The sequence below is a fragment of the Puntigrus tetrazona genome, chromosome 5 (genome assembly GCF_018831695.1).
Source record: "Puntigrus tetrazona isolate hp1 chromosome 5, ASM1883169v1, whole genome shotgun sequence".
In the NCBI taxonomy this organism is placed as follows: Eukaryota; Metazoa; Chordata; class Actinopteri; order Cypriniformes; family Cyprinidae; genus Puntigrus; species Puntigrus tetrazona.
The window spans coordinates 15,505,860-15,529,670 of NC_056703.1; the positions used below are offsets into that span (position 1 = coordinate 15,505,860).

General features: G+C 37.3%; 1 protein-coding gene across 1 annotated transcript; it reads right to left on the reverse strand.

Moving 5' to 3' along the window:
- Positions 1 to 106: 106 nt before the first annotated feature.
- Positions 107 to 23,487, reverse strand: epg5 (ectopic P-granules autophagy protein 5 homolog (C. elegans)). The gene is made up of 45 exons (XM_043239504.1): positions 23,356 to 23,487; positions 22,547 to 22,664; positions 21,554 to 22,429; positions 20,678 to 20,921; positions 20,155 to 20,285; positions 19,692 to 19,799; positions 19,483 to 19,556; positions 19,193 to 19,304; positions 18,730 to 18,844; positions 18,201 to 18,351; positions 17,870 to 18,031; positions 17,465 to 17,622; positions 17,227 to 17,381; positions 16,974 to 17,114; positions 16,347 to 16,508; positions 16,088 to 16,210; positions 15,553 to 15,818; positions 15,241 to 15,381; positions 14,941 to 15,082; positions 13,891 to 14,088; positions 13,693 to 13,803; positions 13,481 to 13,603; positions 12,840 to 13,006; positions 12,035 to 12,265; positions 11,652 to 11,775; positions 10,765 to 10,912; positions 10,342 to 10,513; positions 9,988 to 10,150; positions 9,369 to 9,511; positions 9,139 to 9,295; positions 8,801 to 8,995; positions 8,140 to 8,353; positions 7,552 to 7,673; positions 7,247 to 7,454; positions 6,546 to 6,621; positions 6,354 to 6,457; positions 6,053 to 6,228; positions 5,402 to 5,581; positions 5,116 to 5,325; positions 4,874 to 5,018; positions 3,095 to 3,337; positions 2,648 to 2,867; positions 2,250 to 2,465; positions 2,014 to 2,128; positions 107 to 1,862 (listed from the first exon to the last, which is right to left on the reverse strand). The coding sequence occupies exons 2-45, from the start codon at positions 22,598 to 22,600 to the stop codon at positions 1,680 to 1,682; spliced, it is 7,659 nt and encodes a 2,552-aa protein (XP_043095439.1). The 5' UTR covers positions 22,601 to 22,664; positions 23,356 to 23,487; the 3' UTR covers positions 107 to 1,679.
- Positions 23,488 to 23,811: the final 324 nt, after the last annotated feature.

The window sequence follows — 23,811 nt, forward strand, 5'->3', positions numbered from 1 at the left end:
CGAAACTATTTGTCACATTAATATGGATTTTACTTATAGTCCTAATTCTATGAGTTTTGGGGCCAACGCTGTCACTTTTCACACGAGGAAACCACATACACACTTGTCTTTTGATTTTGGGTATTATTGACTTTGATTATCATTTACATTTTCATGTACACAACATATTATTTTTTGACACTGCATTTTATAACAGACAACAGAAGAGCAATTATGGCACAAGAGGAAAACAATATTACATTGAAAACACAACTTAAGGCAAGTCGTGTTATATAAAACATTAGACTTTTTTGCACTGTACATTTACATAAATGTACAGGTTATTTCAATAATTCAGCGATGTGCTTGTTTTTCTTTTTTTTATCATTAATATCATTGTCGATATGCATATCATATTCATTTTATTTTGGGATTTAATTATGGTTAATGTTTAAGCATATTGTATTGTATTGTTTGCCCGGGGAAGATCTAAAGAGTTATGATGACCACAAATTCAATGAACATGTTTATGCTGAAACAATTACGGAAATCAGTGAATGTTGTGGTATGAGGAAATATAGAAAATGACCTCTGACTGTATTATAAAAGCATGCAGTGAATCCCCAGAAGGGCTGACCTATAATCTCCAGTCAATAAAACTACAACCAAATATAGACACACCATGTTGGCAATAGTGCAACACAGAAATAGATTTTCTCTTAACTCCAATTAATATTAGCTCTGAAATGAGCTCTATGCATCTAAGCAAATAGAGCAGCAAGCACATTCACTCAATTGCACATGCCTATATGATATAATACCATCCATCTTGCGGTGAAACAACAAACAATTTAAAATAAGGAAAGGAATGTGTGATGTCAGTTGTGAACATTCTTTAAGGGAGCACTTCTGTTAAAAAAATAAAACCACTAAAAAACTAAGTGCACTTATCAGGCAGATCACATGCTGGAGCAGTTCATCTCGTTTGGACATTGCTGGCCTCCGTACAAATAATAAATGCAGTGAGAAACATATTCATCTCTAAAATAAAAAAATAAAAATCAATTCTTAGGATTGAAATGTGGATGTCCAGCCATTATTGGTTTATTTGCATGAGCTCAAAAAAAAACGCACACTATTGTTAAGGGAAAAAAAAAAAATATATATATATTTTGTAAATCCACCAGAATATTCGTTGTGCAAATAAATAAAATCATGCTATGAGGTATAACTACACTGAGCTTCAGTGGATTATCATCAGATATCATCAAAAACATGGGAGGTCTAAAACATCCTCATACATACATCATAAAATCCTCGCCACTCTAAAATAAATTACATAAATGAATATAATGTTGTAATGAGTTCATGAACTGCGTGGACATGTTTGTGTGTGATTTCTGGTCTGAAACACAGAAGATTCAGTTACTTTAAAGATTACTTTAAAAAAAAAAGAAGGGCAAGTGTGATATTATTGAAAATTTGTGTAATCGGATATGAATTATAACCTTACGCAGAGTTGAAGAAACTACCACTGCCTCAGTGTTTAAACACTTGATTTAATGCATTGCTCACAATGAGTTCTGTCATTTCACAGTAAACACCTTCATCTCACCTGGAGCTAGATCTGTTCTCCAGGAGTTTTTGGTGGGCTTCACAGAGCTTGACAGCAGGAGCCCACCCTTGTTTTGAGGAGATAGCTAACGGATGATGTCTAGATAATTAAAGTCAGTGAAAAGTGCATTGACTAGGAGGGTCAAAAGACCGTTGCTGTCACGCAAGCCATGACCTGGGTACTTGATGAACTGAATGGCCTGGTTCACAGACACATGCAGCTCTGAATACTGCTTATTACTCAGCATTTGCTCCAGCACAGATAAAGCCTGAAAAATGAGAGCAGTTGTTCAAGGTACAGCATGATTTACTAGACATTTGTTTGCACTATAACAAATGATCATCTAAGATACATCCACATCTAAATAACCTATTTTTTTTTCCAAATTCAACATAGACATAAAAACCAACAAAATGTACCTGTTGGGCTTTAGATGAGAGCTGCAGCTCTGTTCCTGGATGAAGACGCAGCTGTTTCTCTGAGGGCACCTGAACTAACAAAAACGCTGACATGCAGCGTGCCACAACCCGAAACCTGAAAAAGGAAGAACTGAAATTGTGAATCATGCAATTCACACAACTGACCTTTCACGTCTCTATTACTTCTGATCTGGACATTAAAAAACAGTTTTAGCTGTTTCTCAATTTTCTCTCACCTGCTAGAAAGTGGGGATTTCTTCCCAAGGCCTATGGCTCCCAGGATGCCTGAGTTCAGTCTTTCCTCACTGAGCTGGGCTACACGGTTCTGGAATGCCATTAAGGTGAGAATCAAAGTATCAAGTGCACAGGTGTCCTCTTGATCCACCTGGATCTGCAGAAGCTCCAAGAATTTATGCCACCATAAAAACAGCTTTGCCTCATCAGCTGGACCACTGCAGGAACAGACGACATACTCGCTTAGGTCACGAATACTCAGAAAATAAGCACTTAAAATAAAACAAATGTTATTTGGGAATTTGGGAACCCTGCAGTAACTTCGGCAATCCTACACTACTTCCTGTCAAGGTTTCTGTGTGTCCTTCGGCATTTATATATGTGATAAAATGTATTTTACCTGGGGAAGACCTGACTGATCCATGTGCTGAGCAGCATTAAGGTCTTTTTCTCATTCAGGAGGGTTTGCTCCAGGTTCAGCCTCTGAAGGATGTAGACGTAAAGCGTGAGATAACTGCCCAGATTCAGGCTTTCCTGAATGAAGTCCTCAACGGTTAGTTCAGGAACCTGAAGAGAGACAAGGATGGGCCCCCAACCAGAGTATTGGTCAGCACATCCACCTGAAAGAAACACACAAGATATCACTAGAAGTTGTGGACAGATTTATAAGACACTAAAACTCACTGTCCTATAAAACGGCTCCATGCAAATGTTTTGATTCAGCACAGATGTTTGCTTTTATGGTCCTAACAATGTGATTAAGGAGAGGAATAATTCCTAAAGGCTTACGCAGTCAGACCGTTTAAAATCTGTGACTAAGCCCAGAACAAGTATGAGCTATTATTACCATCAGCGAAGTAGGACAGAATACAGGCCTCAGTGGTTCTTGTCATATGACGCACTGAAGCCAGGCATCTGCACGCAGCGGTTAGCAGGGGGAGAACCAAAGGACCCCGAGCTCGCTTTTCCACCCAGGAGTGGAGTTTGGTCCCGAGTCCCTCTGCAGTAGATATGCCAGCTTCATTCAGCAGAGTCAGCATCTCCGAAAACAGACTGCAGGTGGCCATGTGCCGCTGCTGGAGGTCTGTCTCTGAACGTGAGAATGAGATACATTAATATCACACGTTAAGTTCTCTCAACATGAAGAGAGATACTGTTACTGCCTGTTTTGTTTTGTGTTAAATGGATTGTTCACACACACACAAAAAAAAAAAAAAATTCTGTCATTAATTACTCACCTTCATGTTGTTCCAAACCCATCATTTACCCATTGCTATATACCCATATAAATCAGAGAGCTTTAAGACCCTGCATAGACAGCAACACAGCTGTTGAAGGCCCAGAAACTTAGTAAGGACATCATCAAAATAGTCCATGTGACATCAGTGGTTCAACCTTTAGTGATACTTCTGTGAAATCATGTCATGAAAGACTGACACAGAAGAGAAGAAATAGTTGAATAAGGTTGTTGGTTTTCTTTGCTCACAAACTATTCTTATACATTCATAAAATTATGGCTGAACCACTGATGTAAGATGTTTACAATGTTCGTGCTACCTTTTTTAGCCTTGAAAAAAACTGCATTGCTGTCTATGCAGAGTGAGAAAGCGCTTATATTTCATTATAAATATATTAATTTCTATACTGAAGATGAACAAAGGTCTTACGGGTTTAGAACAACATGAGGGTCATTAATGACAGAAGTTTCATTTTGGTGTGACCAATCTCTTCAAGATGTTACTAATACTATTTCTATTAAGGGACTCTTTCAGAAACATAAAAAATCTTTAATTAGCGAATGAATGAATAGATAAACACTATTAAAACCTACATTTGTATTTGGTTTGAAAACAGATTAAAAATCAGATTCAGGTGGAGAATAGATAGTAAACACACATGTTCCTCATCTGCTCTTGCATTTAATTAAAAAGGAATTACAGCACAAGCTGCTCTAAGACAGAATCCACCAAAGAACAAAAAACTCAATTCTTTAAATCAGTTTGCCGTGTATCCAAATAAAAGGATTACATGCCGAGATACAGCAATATTTTTTTTATTCTTATGAAGTGTGAAAAAGTGCTTAGTACATCTTAAAATCATTGATGGATTCTATTATTTGATACATGACTTTAAAAAATATTGCTGTATCTCGGCATGTAATCCTTTTATTTGGATACATGGCAAACTGATTTAACAAAGCACAAGATTCTCTTATTTCATTTCTGACAAGCTACTCTATGCACATATGTCTGTATGTTGGAAAAATATGAAATGCAAATTAGTATAAGGTATTTCAAATGTTTTGGGAATGTCTTATTCTACATTCATTTTCTACAGTATTTGTATCTCTAATTTCTTTTTTCCCCCCACCCCTGGCACTGTGTCAGTGCCTGTGTCATTACTACTGCAACCAATATACCAATATATAGTCACTCTAAAAAAACAAACCAGAACTGTGTGCAGTGTGAGCATAGTGCTACTGAAACAAACAACTGCTTTCATTCTTATAAAATCCAGTGGTAAACAGAACTAAAAATTAATGTTACACAATAAAGAGAATGAAAGGGCTTGCTGAGGGACGTGAAAAGAAAATTAATATGAAAGAGAAACGAAACATTCTCCTCACCAGGAGGGTTGAAAATGACAATGTACTCCAGTAATTTCTCCATTTCTGTCTCCAGAGATGCAAGACTTATGTTTCCATTTTGATCCAGAGAAGTCAGGAACTGCACCATTAAGTGAAGGAAGGCTTGGCACTTTAAAGTCATGTCCTAACAGTCACAAATCACACAACGGATACAAATCACAACGCTGTAAAAAAGGGGTTTACAGCAATTTACAGTATTTGACGACAGTGTGTCATCTAACCTTGTGATGTAACATTTGTGTGGTCGTCCCAAATCCAGCAGCCATTCTAAGCAATTTGATGACATGTTGTGAGGAAGTATCATGACTGAGAACAAGGGATGCTGGGTAATGGGTGCTGACATAGCGTGTGACATTTTCATAAGAAGGAAAATCTACTAGGTGCCAAGGCAGAGAGGCTGATTGGTCCAGCAGACTGAGGACGGAAGACTCCTGTAGAAGTAAATCATGGTAAATTAACCTCTAATAGGCCATTGAAGATGGTTAGAGTAAACAGGGGACCACTTACAGGTTTGCTGAGATCCTCTTTGGCCAGAAACACCATCAGATAGAGGACAGAAACCACCATCGTCTGAGCTGAGGGGCTCAGCTGAGGGCTGAGGGAGTCACTCAGTACACTGACCCAGTTCACCTCACACAGCAGCTCTCCCATAAACAGGAAACAACTCTTTGGACTTCCCCTCTCCACCTGAACAGCACAAAATGTAATCAATTTACAATCTATTTAATGATTCATTTTTGTATAGTGCAAGACAGAAAATTGATTCCTGTCATCTTCACTAAATTATTTATCAGACTACCTTGGAAGTAATTAAATATTTGCTTTGCAACCATTCAAAGGATTTGTCATTTATATGATTTGTTTTTTGCATTATATTGAACAAAAATGACAGTAAGATGTATGTTACATAATGTCTTGATGAAATAAATGCAGTTTTTTGGAGCTTTCCATTAATCAAAAAATCTCAGAGTTTCCACAAAAAAATATTAAGCAGTATGACACTTTTCAACATTAATAATAATAAAGAGGTAAGTAATTTTTTTTGCACCGAATCAGTCTATTAGAATGATTTTTAAAAGATCAAGTGACACTGAAGAGTGGACATTTTCAACCATATACAGGTAATTACAGGTCATTTAGGATTTCTGTAAATCTCACATTGAAAAACTGGTTCATTAATGTCTGATCTGGATGCAGGTCCTTCCATGGCAAACGGCTGTACTCAGTGTGGTAGGTGTACAGCAGGTACTCTGGCATCTTGAGAGAGGTGCAGGTCTCACAGTAATGCATGAGATGAAACCACAGAGCTCCTCTTTGTCCTGGCAACAAGCGATCTGCACCAAAAACATTATGGATTCACAATGATTGATTTTGAACTCCACATGTATTTCAAAAGCTGGAAAAACAGTTGAATGAATCATGAATCACTTGTGTTGTCGTTTTCTCCAAGGATGTTTACCTTTGAATTTCTCATGCATGCTCTCCATCAAGTGTGCATATAAGCTCACTAAGCTCGCTGCAGCTGCGGCATCAGATTCAAGCCATGGAGAACAGCGAGGATGACTGTGACATATACAAGAGAGTCATTACTCATCACGTCTGTCATCAGTGTTATAACAACCAAACTGCTGATCTGCACATCAAAGCATACCTCGTGTTTTCAGTGTCAAGGACCAGAATCCACGGTTCAAACAGTTTGGCCATTTTTGCATGCAGGCTCTCAAGAGCTACATCAAGAAGAATTTAACATAAATTAATTTAAACATACAAATAGTTCCTATGCAGACGTATACACAGATGTTCAAAAGATTATTTTAAAATTTTTATTCAAATAAGTCTCTTATGATCACCAAAACTGCATTTTTTTGATAAAAAAATACAGTAAAACAGTAATATGGTCTCAACATTATTTCTATTTGAACACAAATTAAAATTAGTACTCTCAGACTATTAATCGCAATAAAATGTATATATTATACATATACAGTATATTAAATATATATCAAAATAAATATATATATTTTTAAATATTTGTTTATACATTTATATACTCATATTTATTATAATATATAAATATATTTAATAGATTAATTATACACATGCATGTGTTTGTATTTATTTATTTCTAATAAATACACACATATATAATGTAAACAAAAACTTTATTGTTGGATGTGATTACTCTTTGACAGCACTACACTATTTAAAATGTAAATCATTGCTGTGATAGTAAAGTGATGGTGGAAACTGTGGAACATTTTTAAGGAACATCTTACTGACCCCAAACTTTTGACTGGACTATAAAAGTATTTGACTGCTATGCAAAAGAGAAAAATAAAATTATTTAATTACCTTTGACCAGTCTTGCACTTCCTACTGGTTCTTTGTTGCAATTGTTTAGTTCCAGATCAATGACGTAGGTAATCAAATCTTCCCAAAACAACTTGACTTCCTCAATGTACGGTCCCCATTTTGAGAGGAGACCAAAGCTCCTGAAGTCCCCGTTAGACAGACGGAGCTTCAGAAAGTACTTTGAGAGCCATTCAATTGTTTCATCCACCTAGAAAACCAAAGTACACTTTTAATTTTCTGGCTTCGTTTGAAGCATTTATCACTAATTAGACCATGAGAAATAAGTAAGGAATGCTTTGCCATACCTGTTGAGGGGAGAGCAGGATGGAGCGGATTTTGTTTGTCTTTATCTTGGGATGAGGAGAACATCCCAGCACTCTTAGTGATGTTCTCCAACAGTCTGGACTGAGAAGCTGCTCAGCAGAGCCTGCAAGGAAGTGAACAGAGTCAATTTTTCTAAACACAAATTATTCTGAAAATAATTTACAGTATATTTTCACTTTTGGCAAATCCTTAATATGTAGTTTTTGTAATTTACACTTAATGTTTATAAATTATGATTACAAATGTCATGCTAAACTACTAGATAAGGGCAAAAAAAGGATGCTTAGACACATGAAAAAGTCCTATATGACAAAAATCTATAGCTAATCAAATCTATAAAAGTGGATCTGGACTAATTTAGACTTCCAAACACTTCCAAAAATATAATTTAGCAGACATTGGATCTAATACACAGATATAATATCTTTTTAAAACCAACGATTGTAGCCTAAAATATAAGTTTTGCAAGTAAATGAAAATAAATTAGGATGGTTATGTCAGGATTTCATTGTGAAGAAACCCCCCCCCCACTATGCATTAGTCTAGGTCAAAGAGAAGGAAAGACATACTCTGCATGAGCAGACGAAGGAAGTCACTGTAGTGATCTGGAAACTGGTAAAGCAACAGTTCTGTCCAATGCTTGCAGAAGATGTTAAAGGGCATGAGGACTTCAGGCTCAGGCTCTAGGCCACAGGTGCACAGAGCCTGATGGATTATTTCCATCAACCGGCTACGCTCAGAAAACTGAGGCTGCGTCACCGACAGCCACTGAGTCAAGTCAAACTAGAAACAGAGCAGACTGTTCAATATCATTTTTTCTTTTTAAGTTGCAAACATGAGCTACACATTCAAAAGCAAAAAGTAGAGCAGTCAAAGTCTCAGAGGGCCATGTGAAGGATCCAGCGTGAGGTGGTTGGAGAGTGCAGATTGTCTTGTACATTTAAATGAGACTGTTTTTGTTTCAGTTATTTCTGCATAAAAATAATTTCGTAAACTTCTCTGAGGGTTTTGATATGGAAATATGCTAATAACATATGACAGCACTGCTTCACATAATTTAAAACAAAACAGTTAAGTCTTTCCCTCATGGAATAAAAATCCTCTAAAAGAATGCTATTTTGTTTATTGAATTAAGAATGTTTATTTTGCTAATTCTTTTTAACCCGTAACGCTTTCGATTTCAACCAGCATGATAAACATTTATAACATTATTCAATGAAGGTGAATTACTTTTGTGAGGAGCATGAATATGACATCGCCACTGTCTATGTGGAGCGTGTTGACCACTTCCTCGTACAGAGAGACCAGCTCTGCAGGAGAGGCGTTTGGAGTGAAGTAGGGTGAGAGAAGGTTACAGAGGTGTCTGTTGAGCAAGATGGTCTTCAGCATTTGTTTACATTCTGATCGGACATCCCGTATGAAGACCTACAGTCAAAGAGACACTGTTATGTAATTTTAAGAATTGAGTTATAAATATAATACAACAAAAAAGTCAATTTAAATAAAAATAAAATCATTGCATTTTAAAATTAGAGCTGAAATAATGTAGCATAGTGTGAAAACGATACCTGACCAAGGATCTCTATACAGGATGTGAAAAACTGCCGTGTGGGTGGATGTCTCTGTGTGTCCTCGCACACAAATGACACGATCTGATAGAAAGCAGCGATGCCCACCTTCAGTATGCCAGGGGATGGATTTAGTTTGTAGGCATTAACCAAGGCCCTGAACAAGAAAACATTCACATTTAGTGATACAAAAGCAGAAAGTTTATAAACTGATTTGAGTGGGTACTGACGTGATGAAGTTCTCTGTGTGCACAGCCGCCTCAGCCAGACTTTGAGGAGGAGCTTTGATTCCATCAGCCTGCAGCTGTTTAATATCACTCTTCAGGCACTGGATCTGATTCTGCACTGGATCCAGTTTGTGCATTCTTGAGTACTGCAGAACACAATGAGGGACAAAGAGAGAGCTCATTAAAATGTAGTATTGCCGAAATCGTTTATAATATCAATGCAGCAAAAAACAAGACTTTAGTTAGAGAGAAAAATAGGGGAATGGGAATATATATATATATATATATATATATATATATATATATATATATATATATTTTATGTAAATATATGTAAATATATGGCATGCGGTGCCACAATGATATAAACATTATTCAGTTTAAATCATGATAAATCGGAATTAATAAATCACAACTACAATTTCAAGGGAGTAATCGACAACTACGATTTTTGTCATAATTGTGCAGCCCTAGTGAAAGGTATTAAGTGTCATCAATAAGATGACCCTCTCCATGTACAATAAAAACAACTTTTATCAGGCGTCTGAATATGACTCATCTCATACATTTGAAAACGTATAGAGAACAAGTACAGAGCAGGAGAGAAATTGCAGCTTTTCACCTTTACAGTGACATGAGCGGGACCCTGGCAGGGTTGTCCACCTTTTCCACGGCACTCTAACTGCATTGAGAGCTGGTCTTCTCGGTTTATGTAGAGCTGCGGCAACACCTCTAGTAGTTCACTGTCTAGAGCGACATGCTGTGTCTCCCGGACAGTTGCAAACCTGAGAAGAGAACGCAGTTGTGATTTACAACATCATTAGGCACAATACAGCACTACATCTTATCATGGAGTAATTCGAGAGGCAACGGTTTTTAATCATGGCACTGAAGACTTACTTAACATGCACTTATGGGCTGTAAGTGAGTTCTGACACTGGTTTATCAGTCAAAACATTCTTGCTACAAGTCTTACTTGGCTTGATGCTGGAGCTTAGCAAGGTCTTCCTGAATTAAGGCAGTGGAGATTTTCTCATCAGACAGACTCTCAGTGGGAATATCAGGCACTGGAGCCTTCACAGGCACAAGTAACAGCGCCCCCTTGGGGGCATCATGCTTTCTCAGGTGAGTGAGAATACGCTCCCTGGCTGTAAAAAACAAAAACAAAAAAACGAGGAACAGTATTTGTACAGCAAACTGTAAAAATCACTACAGTTTTTGTTGTTTTGATTTTTTTAACATAAACGCAGTCTCTGATTTAGAAAGTCATGCTAGCTTTTAATGAACGTGCCTGAAGAACACAACTGTAACATTCCTAAATAGTAATCCTGTTTTCATATTCTGACTAAATAAGAGAATCCAGACATCAGAGCATGATTATCAGTGGAAAGTGGGCTACCAGCCAGAGGATTGATGAAGTCAGTGAAGATGGAGGAGCTGGTGTTCTGGGAGAGCACAGGTTCACTCTTGACCTTTGACCATAGACTGAGCACTTCCTGCAGCTCATGCTGGACTCGCTCAATGTCCACATGCTCCATCCACACCTCCTACACAGAATCACACAGACAAGACATCAATTCATATCTGGTAATATTTTGTGTCAAAGACATCTTCAGTATCATTTGAAAATATGCATCTAAACAACAACAAAAAAAAATAACCTTTTAAATAAAAGCTTATCTACGTACATGACTTTTATCAGAAAATGTTTTAATGATTTTTTCCATACACTGATAAGGGATTAATACAAATGTAACTCTTCTAGCTCTTATATCTGATTACAAACAGTATGTTCAATTTTGACCATTTTCACCACCATATCTTTTGAAGCTACGAAAAATGTATTACACTTTTTTTCCAAATGTCTACAGAAAGCATGTGTAAAATATGTTTAAACAATAACACTACTATTTTTTTAAATAAATGAATGCTTATATTTAGTATAAATGCAATCAATTTAAAATAAAGACATCTTCATTGCTACAAAAGATTTCTATTTAAATGAATACTTGAAAGAAGGATCATGTGACACTTAACCTTGAAGTAGTGGATGCAAAACATTCAGCTTTGCAATTACAGGAATAAACCTATATATATTTTTTTTTTTAAATGATAAAAATCTTTCACAATATTACTGCTTTTACAATATTTTTCACGAAATGCAGCCTCGGCATGGATATAAAACATACGAAACACAAAAACATTTGCCATCCACAAACCTCAGACCTCTTACAGATAAAAAAGATTGGAAAGAATGCACTCTGCTGGACTCAAACAAACCCTCACCTGCTGGCGCTGCATGATTTTGGCTAGGCGATGAGAGTCATACTGCTTTGGCAAAGAAGGCAAGTAAATTTCTTGCTTCAGAAGGTTTTCATCATCCAACCACAAAGCAAACACTGTGAAGAGCCTAAACAACAAGAGTTAGACATTAGATATGGCTGAATATAAGGGTTTCTATTTACATTAAATACATTAGATTAAATATAACCAAAAATGGTTTCACTTTATTTTATGTTGAACCTGAGTGTAATACCTATTAAGAATACATAAGTACACACAACTTGAAAATAATACCAATGAAAGTTTCACTTAGATGCTTAATATTAAATTGTACACAATAGAAAATAGAACAACGGATGTTGAGTGAACAAAACTCTGAACATTACCGCACAAGCTCTGTGTGCAGCTCAGGAGAGGTCATGTACTGGGTGATGGGCGTCCCTGGGGTCAGCAGACCATCACTGGATTCACCGCTTGAGCAGGGCACTTTCAGAGCCTTACTAGCAGCATGGTGGAAGTCACACACTTCAACAAGCCGATGTCTCAGGCATTTCAACAAGGATAGATGGGCTGCACTATGGAAGTAACGCCGTCCAATACAACCTTTCACCTCCAGTCTGATGGTGTGAAAAAAACAACTGAGGCAAGGGTGCAGAAATACACATAACCAAACAAAAAATTATTTTGCAATTACTGCAGAATTACCCTTGAGTGGGTCATTGTGGGATTGTGAAGTTAAGTTTTAGAATCATGTAATAAAAACTGGTATTACGGAGATACAAAAATAATAATATACTGACAAACACAGGATATGAAATGCATCTGACATTATGTTCAACACATATCAGAGAACAGAACATAGAAGTTAGTCAAAGAGCTGGAACATCAGTCTTGTGAGTCATCAGTACTGCTACATAAGCTTAGAGTAAAATCTGGTGGAACATGAAATGAGTGAAATCATCAATAAGAAAGGAGTACAAAAAGGGAAATGAGGGGGAGGGAGAAAAAAGGAAGGAAAAAGGAACAGGGTGAACATTTTCACTTGAATATAGCACGTACAACATGTACTTAGAATCCAACATGCATTATGTAACAACTGCATTTTAGTGAAGTCAAATGGCATGATGATATTTAAAATAAAGTTTAGACATGAGACAAGACAAATAAAGACAATGCTTTTGTTTAACATACCCAAATTCTGGTCCAGGTTGACGGAGGTAAAGTTGAAAAAACTTCTGCCACACCAAAGGCAGGAGTGGATGGTCTGCTGGGGTAGCTAAAGCTTGCTGAGCCCAGCGATAAATCATCAGTCTCTGCAGGGATGGGACAACCTGAAGCTTAAGGCGCACCTGGGCTTTCTGACAAACCGGAAAAAAAAAGAGGATAATGAACTTCACGTTTATTGCACTACGAATGTACAGGTACCCAAACTTGATGTATACTTTCATGATTAATAGATGCATTTTTTCTTGTAATTTTAGAAATTGCAAGAATTTTTTTAAATTACTTAAATATATAATCACTAAAACAAAATGAACTTTTAAAGGCAAACTTTAGCCTATGAAAAGGGAACATGGGACATGAGTTAGGAGAAAAAAGTCAGTTCATTTGCTTGCATTGCCCTCACATCTCTTGTTTGTTTTACGCCTCCTTAGGGGCTTGACTTATGTATCAGGTAGATGAGTTTTACTCTAAAGAATCACCCACAAAGGGAAAAATCTAGGCAATCTGAAACAATTTTAACATTCCGTGGTAATTTCACGTGCACTTGAAATGTTCTCTTTGATGTGACTGCGCATGATAATTACACAGGAGCATGACAAGAAGTGTACCTTCAGAGCCTGATCTGGTGTGTATGCAGGGTTGGAGAGGAGCTCATGCTCCACACAGCGTCGCAGCTGTGAGTCTTCCTCAAATATTGTCTCCATGTTGAGAACCAACCAGGCAAACCACACCTTAATGCACAATAAACACATGAAGAGTGAAATTATGACTAAAAGTTATCAAATGTAGATGTGCTTTTTAAGCAGTAACGTGTACATACCTCTCCAGTGAGAGAACTGCCCTCAATGAAGGATGGAGTGATGTTTCCTGCCACTATCCAGCCCATAAGAGATGACAGCAAACCTTTATCTCCATGGTAACCTAAAGCACTCTAAAAGCCAAAACAAAGATATATATTTCTAAGTAGTTTGCTTTAAGACATTTGGTGAAAGTAGCAACAAATCCAAGAGTAGAAAACCTTATGTTGTTGGTAGAGAAGTTTCTGGAGACATTCCTCTTGTTGGTGAAGAAATGCAGCACGGCACAGGTGGTCCAGAAGGAAGAGAACGGCTTTGTCTCGATGCCAGAGGTTTTGTTCTGTCAAAACTTGAAGCCAGAACTCAAGAACAGCTACTGCACCAACGCGCCCGGGCCTGGAGCTCTCCAGAGTATGAGCCTGAGGACAGGAAGATCTTTCCGTGATCTTAAAAACCTTCAAGTTCAGGTTTTGTATTTAAATTTGTATTAATATTCAGTGAGAAAACTGACACTTTATTTTGAATTAAATTATTTTGTTTCAGCAGGGATTCATAAAATCAATCAAATGTGAAGGTAGACATTTCTGACATTATAAAAGATCTTTATTTCAAACAAATGCTGTTCTTTTGAACTTTCGGAAATTTCTGTCAGCATATTAGAGTGATTTCTAAGGAAACATGAAATGGAAGACTGCTGTAATGGCTGCTGATAATTCAGCTTTACCATGACAGAAATAAATTTAATACTAAAATATATATAAAAAAAATTTTTTTTCCACTTTTACAGTATTTTGATCAAATAAATGCAGCCTTGGTGAGCATAGGAGACTCTCCTAAACATTTTCTAAAATAACATGTAATGTATGTTTTTACTTAGTGAGTTGGATCAGATGATAAAGAAAAACAGTAAGAAGCACCCAGTATATATATCTGTGACCCTGGACCACAAAACCAGCCATAAGTAGCACAGATATAATTATAGCAATAGTCAACAATACATTGTCAAAATCAAGGGTAAAAATGATTGATTTTTCTTTTATGCCAAAAATCATTAGGATATTAAGTAAAGATCATGTTTCATAAATATATTTTGTAAATTTCCTACCAAAAATACATAAAAAGTTTTAATTCGTTTGTTTGTTTTTTTGCTAAGAACATGATTTGAAAAACTTCAAATACTGTCTTATCCTAACAAACCATACATCAATGGAAGGCTTTTAGATGATGGTGTAAATCTCAATTTAACACATTAAGACATTTCAAAATCCCACCTGGATCACACTGTTAAGGAGTTTGATGTTCTCACATGTAGAGGTGCCAATCAGATGCTGGGCCACCTTCTGTGTAACCTGCTGGGTCACACCCTGAGTCCCACTATCCAGCTGCAAGAAGAGCTGGATGCAGCTCAGAAACCTGATTAACATTTAGAGAAAAGCTTTAGCACTGCTTAAATACCTACAACAATTACTACAAAATAATCAAGGATGATGTCCTGCCTAACAGAAAGTGATAATGTAATGTCTAACAGAGAGTGATAAATATATGATAATATAAGCAAAAATGTCACTAACTGTTCATTTTTGAGCAGGTAGAACTGGCAGTGGTAGACCAGAGGAAGAATGTTTTCCAGTATGTGCACTACAGCTTTGAGATGACGGGACTGAACCAGAGTCTTCAGGAGAGATATTCCGTCACTGCAGAACTTCTCTAAACTGTCAAATACAAAACACTGAAAATTAAATTATGTTACCAGATTTGGATTTTGTCCCATCTTGAAACATTGCTGTTGATGAATTAGTCAATTTATAGTCAGTACACTTTATCTATTAGAATCATAAGAACCAAAACATTACAATCATATTAAGAGTATATTCCTTACAAACCTGTGCCCGATGGTGGTCATGTCAATAGCCAGAAAACAGCCGATGGGTATGCCTGCTTTGACTGCTTTGAACACTGGGTGCATTGTGGGAGAGTCTGTGATCTCAGGCACACTGGGGGCACCGGAGGAGGGAAGAGGGCACCAGGCATCCTGAGGACTTATTTCATTGACATGGAGCTTTAGCCTAAGAACCAGATCCCAGGCCCAGTGGTTAAAAGACGATTCTGGAGTCTGGCCGAGCCGCACCACATTGGCCAGGTAAGACACCTACAGAGAGTTGTCATGCAGAAAATGACAATACAAATGACAATAGGAAGATAATGTTCATTTTTTAAGGAATCTTTTAAAAAGCTAATCAAACATTTGGCTATTATTTCTGCTGATAAATGAAGGTGAATAAATGCAAAGAATAATATAGCCTATTTAATATATGTTTTTGCTTCATTATGCATTATACATAAACAAAAAGAAAGCCTTATAAATGCCGATAACAATCAATGTTGATTAGGAGCCTTATTTCACAATGTGAACCATACCTGTTTGATGCCTTCTGAGAGGATTCCACCATATGGTTTGTCTGTGAGATATTTTTGATATGCCTCAATCACCAAAAGTGCAACTTCACTATGCAAAGATGCTGGTAAAATGAGGCAACCATTCTGTTGGTGAGAGAGTAAGTTATACTTATATACAACACATAAAAAAAGCTAATTTAATAGTAAGAATAATCACGCAAGGAATTAGATTGTATCCAGATAATAAATCAGAGCATATCTTTCCATATTCATGACTCACAAGCTGAAATCCCCAGTTGAGGCCCTCTAGTATGATGCAGGCTAACCGGTTCTCCACAGCAGTGAGACTGAAGTTTAACAGCCAATCTCGGATCACGCCCACCTCAGCTCGAGCTGGTGTCCACAAGTGCAGGGGCAACTCCTTGAAAAGGTACAGTGACACCTGGAGAGATCATTATAATCAGAGTAGAAAAAAGTAGCTTCAAAGCTCATTCACACCATTTTAACAATAAAGATAACACTATAGTTCTAAAAATGGTCCTCAAAGTAAAAGAACGTTTCTGAATTACTTTTTTCCAGCTGATGAACGACACAAACACTGACAGCCAATCAGAATCCATTCTGCTATCCACATTTTTCTTTATGTAAAAATGTGTCGCCATTTGTAAATTGGTTCATAGTTCATAGAACTATTACATATAGAGTTCTGCATCTCATGACATGACTGACACAATTTTAACAAGATTAAACATTTCAAATTGTATCCAGAAACCTGTTCTGTTCTGCTTCATCTGCATCAGCTGTACAGAATGCATATTTAGTGTATCTTGCTTAATTGTTGCTATTTACCAGTCTCTGATTAGTTCTTATGTCTTTGGTGGACTGATGGATGCTGTAGTTCACTCACCATGCCCACTTTCTCTATAGTTTCTCTCAGTCTCTCCAACAGCACAGAGATGATGTGAGGGTGAGCGGTCGCTATAGCCGCCAACAATTCTCGGCCAACTTTAGAAAAGATTTCACGGGTGGTGGTACTAACATAGGACACCTTAAAGCAAAGAGTAATCAAACTAACTTAAACCGTATAGATGATTGTTATAATTAGATAATGATTCATCAAAAAGGTCTTCAAGTAAGAGTTCAGAAAAAAGTGAAGTCACCTCGTAAATTTCTAGCACTATATTCTTGACAAATTCAGGGTCTACGTCGGTACGTCTGGGCTGCGCCATATGTGCAAATGTTGTCAACAGGCAGATTCCATCTGAGCTGTTTATCTCTGACAGCCAGCACTGGAACTTCTCCTGATGACTCGGTTCTGGACATATGTAAAGTCAGAAAGGCTGAGAACCAGCGCTGTCAACTATTCCTTTTGTGTTCACTATCATCAGATGTGCTCACCTCTGAGGCCCTGGATACAGTCCTCAGCACTCAAACTATAGCTTAGCTTCTCCAGGCCGTCCATCTCTGCACACTGCATGATGTAGAAGATCTTCCACAACATGGAGCTGGATAACGTGCCATACGGCATCTCAGACATGAACAGCCATATGCCAAGTCTGTGAACCAGTAAAGGGTTAGTTAAATAGGCACAGTTTCAGAAAGAGCTGTGTATAGTTAAGTAAATCTTTTATTGACAGCAAACAAAGAGGAAAAAGAAAATAATTATGGCGAGAGAGGGACAATAGGATCAGGGCACAATTAGGCCAAGATGTGAACATGCTTCTCCCTTCTTGGCACCAAAGTTTAATGTCTGGAGCATGTTTACTAATTAAGTAAGACCCCAGTTCTGAAATGGCTCTATACCTCTTGGCCTTGAGCACATGAAGAACTGCTCTCAGGAAGAGATGGTCAAACTCCACCTGCAGCTTCTCCATTGAAAAGGACTGTTCCTGCATGGTGGTCCTGCTCACACCTGTCAGGCTGATGTACTGTGCCCAGTGGTCACTAACATAACAGAGCGTCATCCTAGAATAAGGAGAAAAAAAAACCTAAATTACTGTTCAGTTAAATATGACTGAAAACCAAAATACTGATAATTTAAGAAAAAAATACACTGATAATAACATCTATTATTTGCAGGGTTACTTAAGAAACTTATAAAATAATAATAATATGATTTAATAAGCTTACAAACCTGATCATGTAACCAATTCTCTTCACAAATTGGCGATAGCGTGCTCTGTTGTAAGTCTGCAAACCGACAGCAAGCAGTTCGACCAGTGAAGAAGCAAATGCAAATATCTTCATCATCTTTTGACTGGTGGTGGCTTGAGGCTGATAGTCACCTATTGGCAAGAGTGACATTTAACAAGTCAACTAGTTATAAACAGTATGAAATGTCAACTTTAATATACAAACAACTGTTTTAAGGATTTCTATGTATTAGGGGAAATGGCTTTTTAAGTTTTTTTTTATTTAGGATGCCCATTCACCTTCTTACGTAGACAAAAATGGCCAATACGTTTTTAATCACATTTTTTCCATTTGCATTCTATAGAAAATGTCACATGAGAGTAAATTAATACATAACTTGTCTTTCTGGGTAAACTTCGTTTTAATATAAGGTAAATACCATACAATCTACTGACCAGTAAATAAGGAGAACCAGATTTGCACTGCACTGGCTGTTACAGTTCATTTACGGGGGGGAATGGCAGTCTCACCTTTAGAGCAGATACCCAGTAAGTGTTTGAAGAGCTCATCAAAGGGAAACTGAGAGAACAGGGAAACCAGATCATCTTCAGACAGCAGCATCCAGCTTGTTTCTGGGTCTTCATCCTGGGAAATTTATAGTAGGCATTTACATGGGCGTATAGTGTATAGTCATAACCACAACTAAGGTTTTTTTGGTGGTTACATAAGAGATACAAATATTGACACTTTTGATCTGCTGACAGAAGTCATGAGTCAAAACAGCGGGCTGTAAAGTCTAATCAGAAGTTAAAGCAATAATGTAACTGATTCCTGCACTGAGGTCTGAATCCATTAGCAAACAATTAAAAATGCTTCAGTTTTTCATTTGCATAATTTAATCCGAATTAGAAAATCAATTTGAGTTGGGACAGTCTTTTAATAAAGCATTGACACGGGCTGAGCAGAAATATCAGGTTCATGATGACCCCTCACCTCCTCTCCCCCCTCATCCACTAGAGTCCAGTTACCAGATGCAGGCCCTGTGAGACTGCTGCTGCCCTTTGCGTCACTGGGCTTCATGTGTCCCAGGAAGTCTGCACGGTGCCTGCATGTCACCATATTGAAAAGCCAAAATGTCATTTTCTCCAGTTCATGCTTTTAGTTATAACTCGTTTAAACCCAAGCAACAGCTTTTCAAGTTGTACTCAATGGTGATAATATAAACAATAACACAAATAATATTAAAAGACAAAATCTCATTATCCAGTATAGCAAATTTTCACCTCGCTGGAGACATGAGGATAGCCAGGGCCTGCATAAAATGATACACTCCAGATGGGTTATCCAATACTTTGATCTATGGAAGGGAAAGCAGATTCAATAAGACAAGCAGATATTTGAGATTTTTTAACATATTCTTTTACATTTCCCTGTTAACATTTACTATTGTTTCAGCTCATTTGAGTCACATATCAAGGCTCTGCTTCAGTACCTGTAAGAATGGCACAGCCCATTTCCCCACGCCTGAAGGGCAGCAGAGCAGGTGATTTAGGATAAACAGATGATCTCCTGTAGAACCAACCTGATGAAGCACAGACACCTGGATGGAGAAAAATAGATCTTTTAACCTAGCTCCTTTCATCTCTATAGTAATATTGCAATCTTGGCTTACAATAAACAAATTAAAGACCATCAGTATAGAATATTTACAATATTTCAAAGCTATTTACAGCTATTAATATTTTATATAAATATTACAAAATCCATGTTCAGAAGTATTTTTTTTTACGTTTTTAAAAATCTCTTATGCTTTATTAAGGCTGTGTTTATTTTTTTGATTGAAATTATACGATCGATATTATATTATATTAATACGTTTTAAAATAGCTGTGTACTATTTTTATGTATAAAATGGTAATTTCTCAATACATTAGCTGGATATTGGGAGTCTTTACCAGCATCTGAAGCCACAGATGTATGTCAGCCTGAAACTGAGAATCATCAAGGACCCGTCGGGTGAAAATGAACAGCACACTGATGCTTTCCTTCAGTGGTTGCAAAGAAGAGGGCTGAGACTTTGGACTAACTGAGAAATTCAATACAAAACAAACCACGCACACACACAAAATAAACAGACAGCATGATATTCAAAATTAAACAGCATATTCACCTTTAGCAGTAATGTTATCCTTTTTCAATGATCAGTATGAACAGAAAAAGATAATGCAAAATAAGTAATAGAGTTATCAGTTTTGACCCAGTCTTTGGTTAAAAGTGCCTGCTGAATACACAAACACAGAACAAGCTAATTCCAAAGAATACAGAATTTTTATTTATTCAATTTAACTTGTCTCAATATTACATTTTTCATCAGACCAATATATGAAAGTATTTCTGACAGTCCTTGTACTCTTTAGCAACAGTGTAAACTAACAAATTCTTTATGTTTTATGTCTGGACTTATCAGTGTGGACTTGCCTGTGCTTGTATCTTGCACTGCCACACTCTTGGTGGTGGGGTTACTGCTGAGCAAGCGGTAGAGATAAGACTCCACTTGTAGACGGGACAGGATGGAGGTGTAGGAGTGCAGGGCCACTGTCTGATGGAGAATTTCGGCTTTCGCAGAAAACAGATGCTTCAGCTCAGCTAATGCAGCCTCATTTATTGTCACCTGCTGGTAGCAGTGATAGCCAAATACCTTGGTCTGATCCGCACACACACCCTGTAAAGCAAACAGGTGTGTTTGTCATGAATAAAATAGACCAATGCAATGCATTTTACGATTAAGGCATGGTGTGACTTAAGTAGCTGGGACACTCTATAAAAAAAGGACGTATTATAAAACTTTATTAGACTAGAAATTACGATACTAAAAGTCAGCAAAAAAAAAAACAAACATTTTATTGATTAGGAAAGGAGGTAACAAACAGGATACAGAATTACAAAAATAATTCAAATAAATTGATATTCAAAGAAATTCTTTTTGATTTAAATATTGAGGAATTGACATTTGGGTTTATAGGTTTTAATAGAACTATATTTACACAGAATAGCAGACAGATAGAACATTAGACAAAATGACAAACAGACATATGGGTTGTCTTGACATCTTAAACTTAAAGCCTTTAATAGAATAATATTTATAGATTTATAGATAGATAGATAGATAGTTAGATAGATAGATAGTTAGTTATGAGATAGATAGTTAGTTATGAGATAGATAGTTATGAGATAGATAGATAGATAGATAGATAGATAGATAGATAGACAGACAGACAGACAGACAGAGAGGTTAACAGATAAAAGAAAAACAGAGAGGCTAGCAGATAGAAAAAAAACCAAAACATGACAAACCTGCAACGAAAGCCTTTCATCCTTGAAGCTCCACAGGCGATTCTGCACATTTTTGCAGTCTGAATTAGCAGCCTGCAGTTCGGTCTGGGCCTGTGTCAGCTGTTTACGGCACCTCCAGTAGCTCAGCAGCAGCTCGTACAGCTCATGTCCTTCTTGGTGGGCCAGACTCTGGAACTCTGCTTCATGAATCTCCACGTTTTCCAACCAAGAACCAGGCTCCCACGTACGTAGCTGCTCGCTAGTGAAAGGCTTCACAGACTGGCAGGTCCTGGGCAGCTCTGGGTAAAGCCTCTCCCTGGGTCTCTCCACGTCAGCGACCTCCACGGGGACCAAGCTGGGTGGGGAGGATTCCTGGTTAGCCAGAGGAAGAACAGCCGGAGCTACTTGTCCCTCAGAAGCCACTGTCATACAAGACGCATCTAACAGTCCATAGGTGATAGAATACGAGTCTTCTGAAAGCTGAGCCTCAGAGCAGGCAGCTGGGATAGATGGATATATAGAAGGGACACTAAATGGCTCAAGTGTTGCACTAAGAGGTTTGGGATCACTTTGAAAGGACTGAACGGGTGCAAAAGCACGGTCCACCTGAGGTGCTGTTTCTTGTGATGCCGTTTTATGCTCTTTCTCTTCATTGCAAGATGGTTTCTTCACTATTTCAGTCGTATTTGACAAGAGAACTTGGTCTTGCTCCTTTTCAGCTTTGTCATTATGGTCTAGTGAGGTCTGAATGGTGGGTGGTTTCAGATCAGGAGCTGGAGGCACATAAGAAAGGCTAAGGGGGACATCAGTGAACTCAGAAGCTGGCGCTGGCTCATTAACTGGTGTTGAAGGTCCTGTAGGCTGTTTAACACTCTCTGCCTGTCTCTCCTTTTTGACCTGTTAATAAAGCACAACTCTCTTTAGAATTGTGACAAATTTGCACCTTTAATGAAAACAAGATCTAAACTCTTAAAATTTTATGTGTAATAAAAGAAGTATATGGGTGAGTTTTACCTGTGGCTTCCCACTGGATTTGGACTTTGACTTTTTTGGTCTTACAGCTTCCATTTCCAAACAGGTATCCACATTACTGTTATAAAATTACTCCATTTCCCTAGATCCACACAGAGTCCTGCAATAAACAAGTTTTAAAGGAGAGATGGCATTTAAATTCCGTGAAACACAAAATGAGAAGCTTTGCAGAATAACAGTCTCAGTTACTTTTCATATGGAAAGAAGATAGAGTGAAAGTGAAAAATAATTGAGACTTTCATTGCTCAACATACAGCGACATCCTTTTTTGTGTTTTGCTTAAGAAAGAATGCCATGGGTTTGTAACAACTTTCTATGGCACTACAATCATCTAAGATAGACAGATCCTTAGCGCTTTAGCAAAGAAAGACACAAGGGTTGTAACAACATGGGGATAAGTAAATTATCACATAAAATATTAACATTCATGTTGCAACAGAAAACAATACTCAAAAAAAGTAAAACACAGCGAAAATTCTAGCGGTAAGAGCCATCAGTATCAGCAGGTAGACAACTGAAGACAACATACAGCAACAAAACATTCAAGAGCCCGAACAAAAATTCACATCCAGATGTTTTAACTTTCCTTATATTTTTTTATCAGAGAACAGATTAGTTATTTCCACAAAGAAGCTGCTATTTGTAGTAAAAAATAAATAAAGCGACATAGCTACATCATAAGATTGGAGGCAGGAGGGGATCAACACACATAACCCCTGCTAACATTGCTGATTCGCTCTCAAATTAATCTCAGAATCACCCCGTGTGAAAGAAAGCTTAGTATAACTCACCTAAAAGATATTACGTTATATTAGTCTTTTAAACAGTAGCTGTCAGTCAGCCATGAAGCTTTAGTAGAGCTGTCAGTTCTTGAGGGTTTGTTTTGTTCCTGGACGCTATCGCAATGCAGGTCACGTGTCCCTCCACCCTTCAACGGCGACCAGGAAGGGACAAAACGCGAAAACATTATGCTGCACTTGTGTAAACAATAGATACATTTTACAGTGCTACTCGCGGATTTGTAAATGCAACTAGTTACGTAAAAAGAGTTGAATAAAAAAAAAAAAACCCGGTAGATTCTGAAAAAACATTTCAGCATTAGAATAAACATTTTTGTGGATTAATAATTAGTACAATGTTAAATAACAAATGCATTTATTCTTCTGGACGCAGCAGAAATAACACCAACTGTTGAAGTGATTTAGGAAATAGAAATAAATTAATATTAACTTATATATAACTTTTTA

Bases quoted from the DNA above. Each gene is read 5' to 3' on its own strand.
- epg5 (XM_043239504.1), bottom strand. From the start codon at position 22,600: ATGGAAGCTGTAAGACCAAAAAAGTCAAAGTCCAAATCCAGTGGGAAG. The intron at 20,922-21,553 runs GTTTGTCATGTT...TTTGCTTTACAG, and splicing joins ATGAAAGGCTTTCGTTGCAG to GGTGTGTGTGCGGATCAGAC. The intron at 15,819-16,087 runs GTATGGTTCACA...AACTCTCTGTAG, and splicing joins TCTCAGAAGGCATCAAACAG to GTGTCTTACCTGGCCAATGT.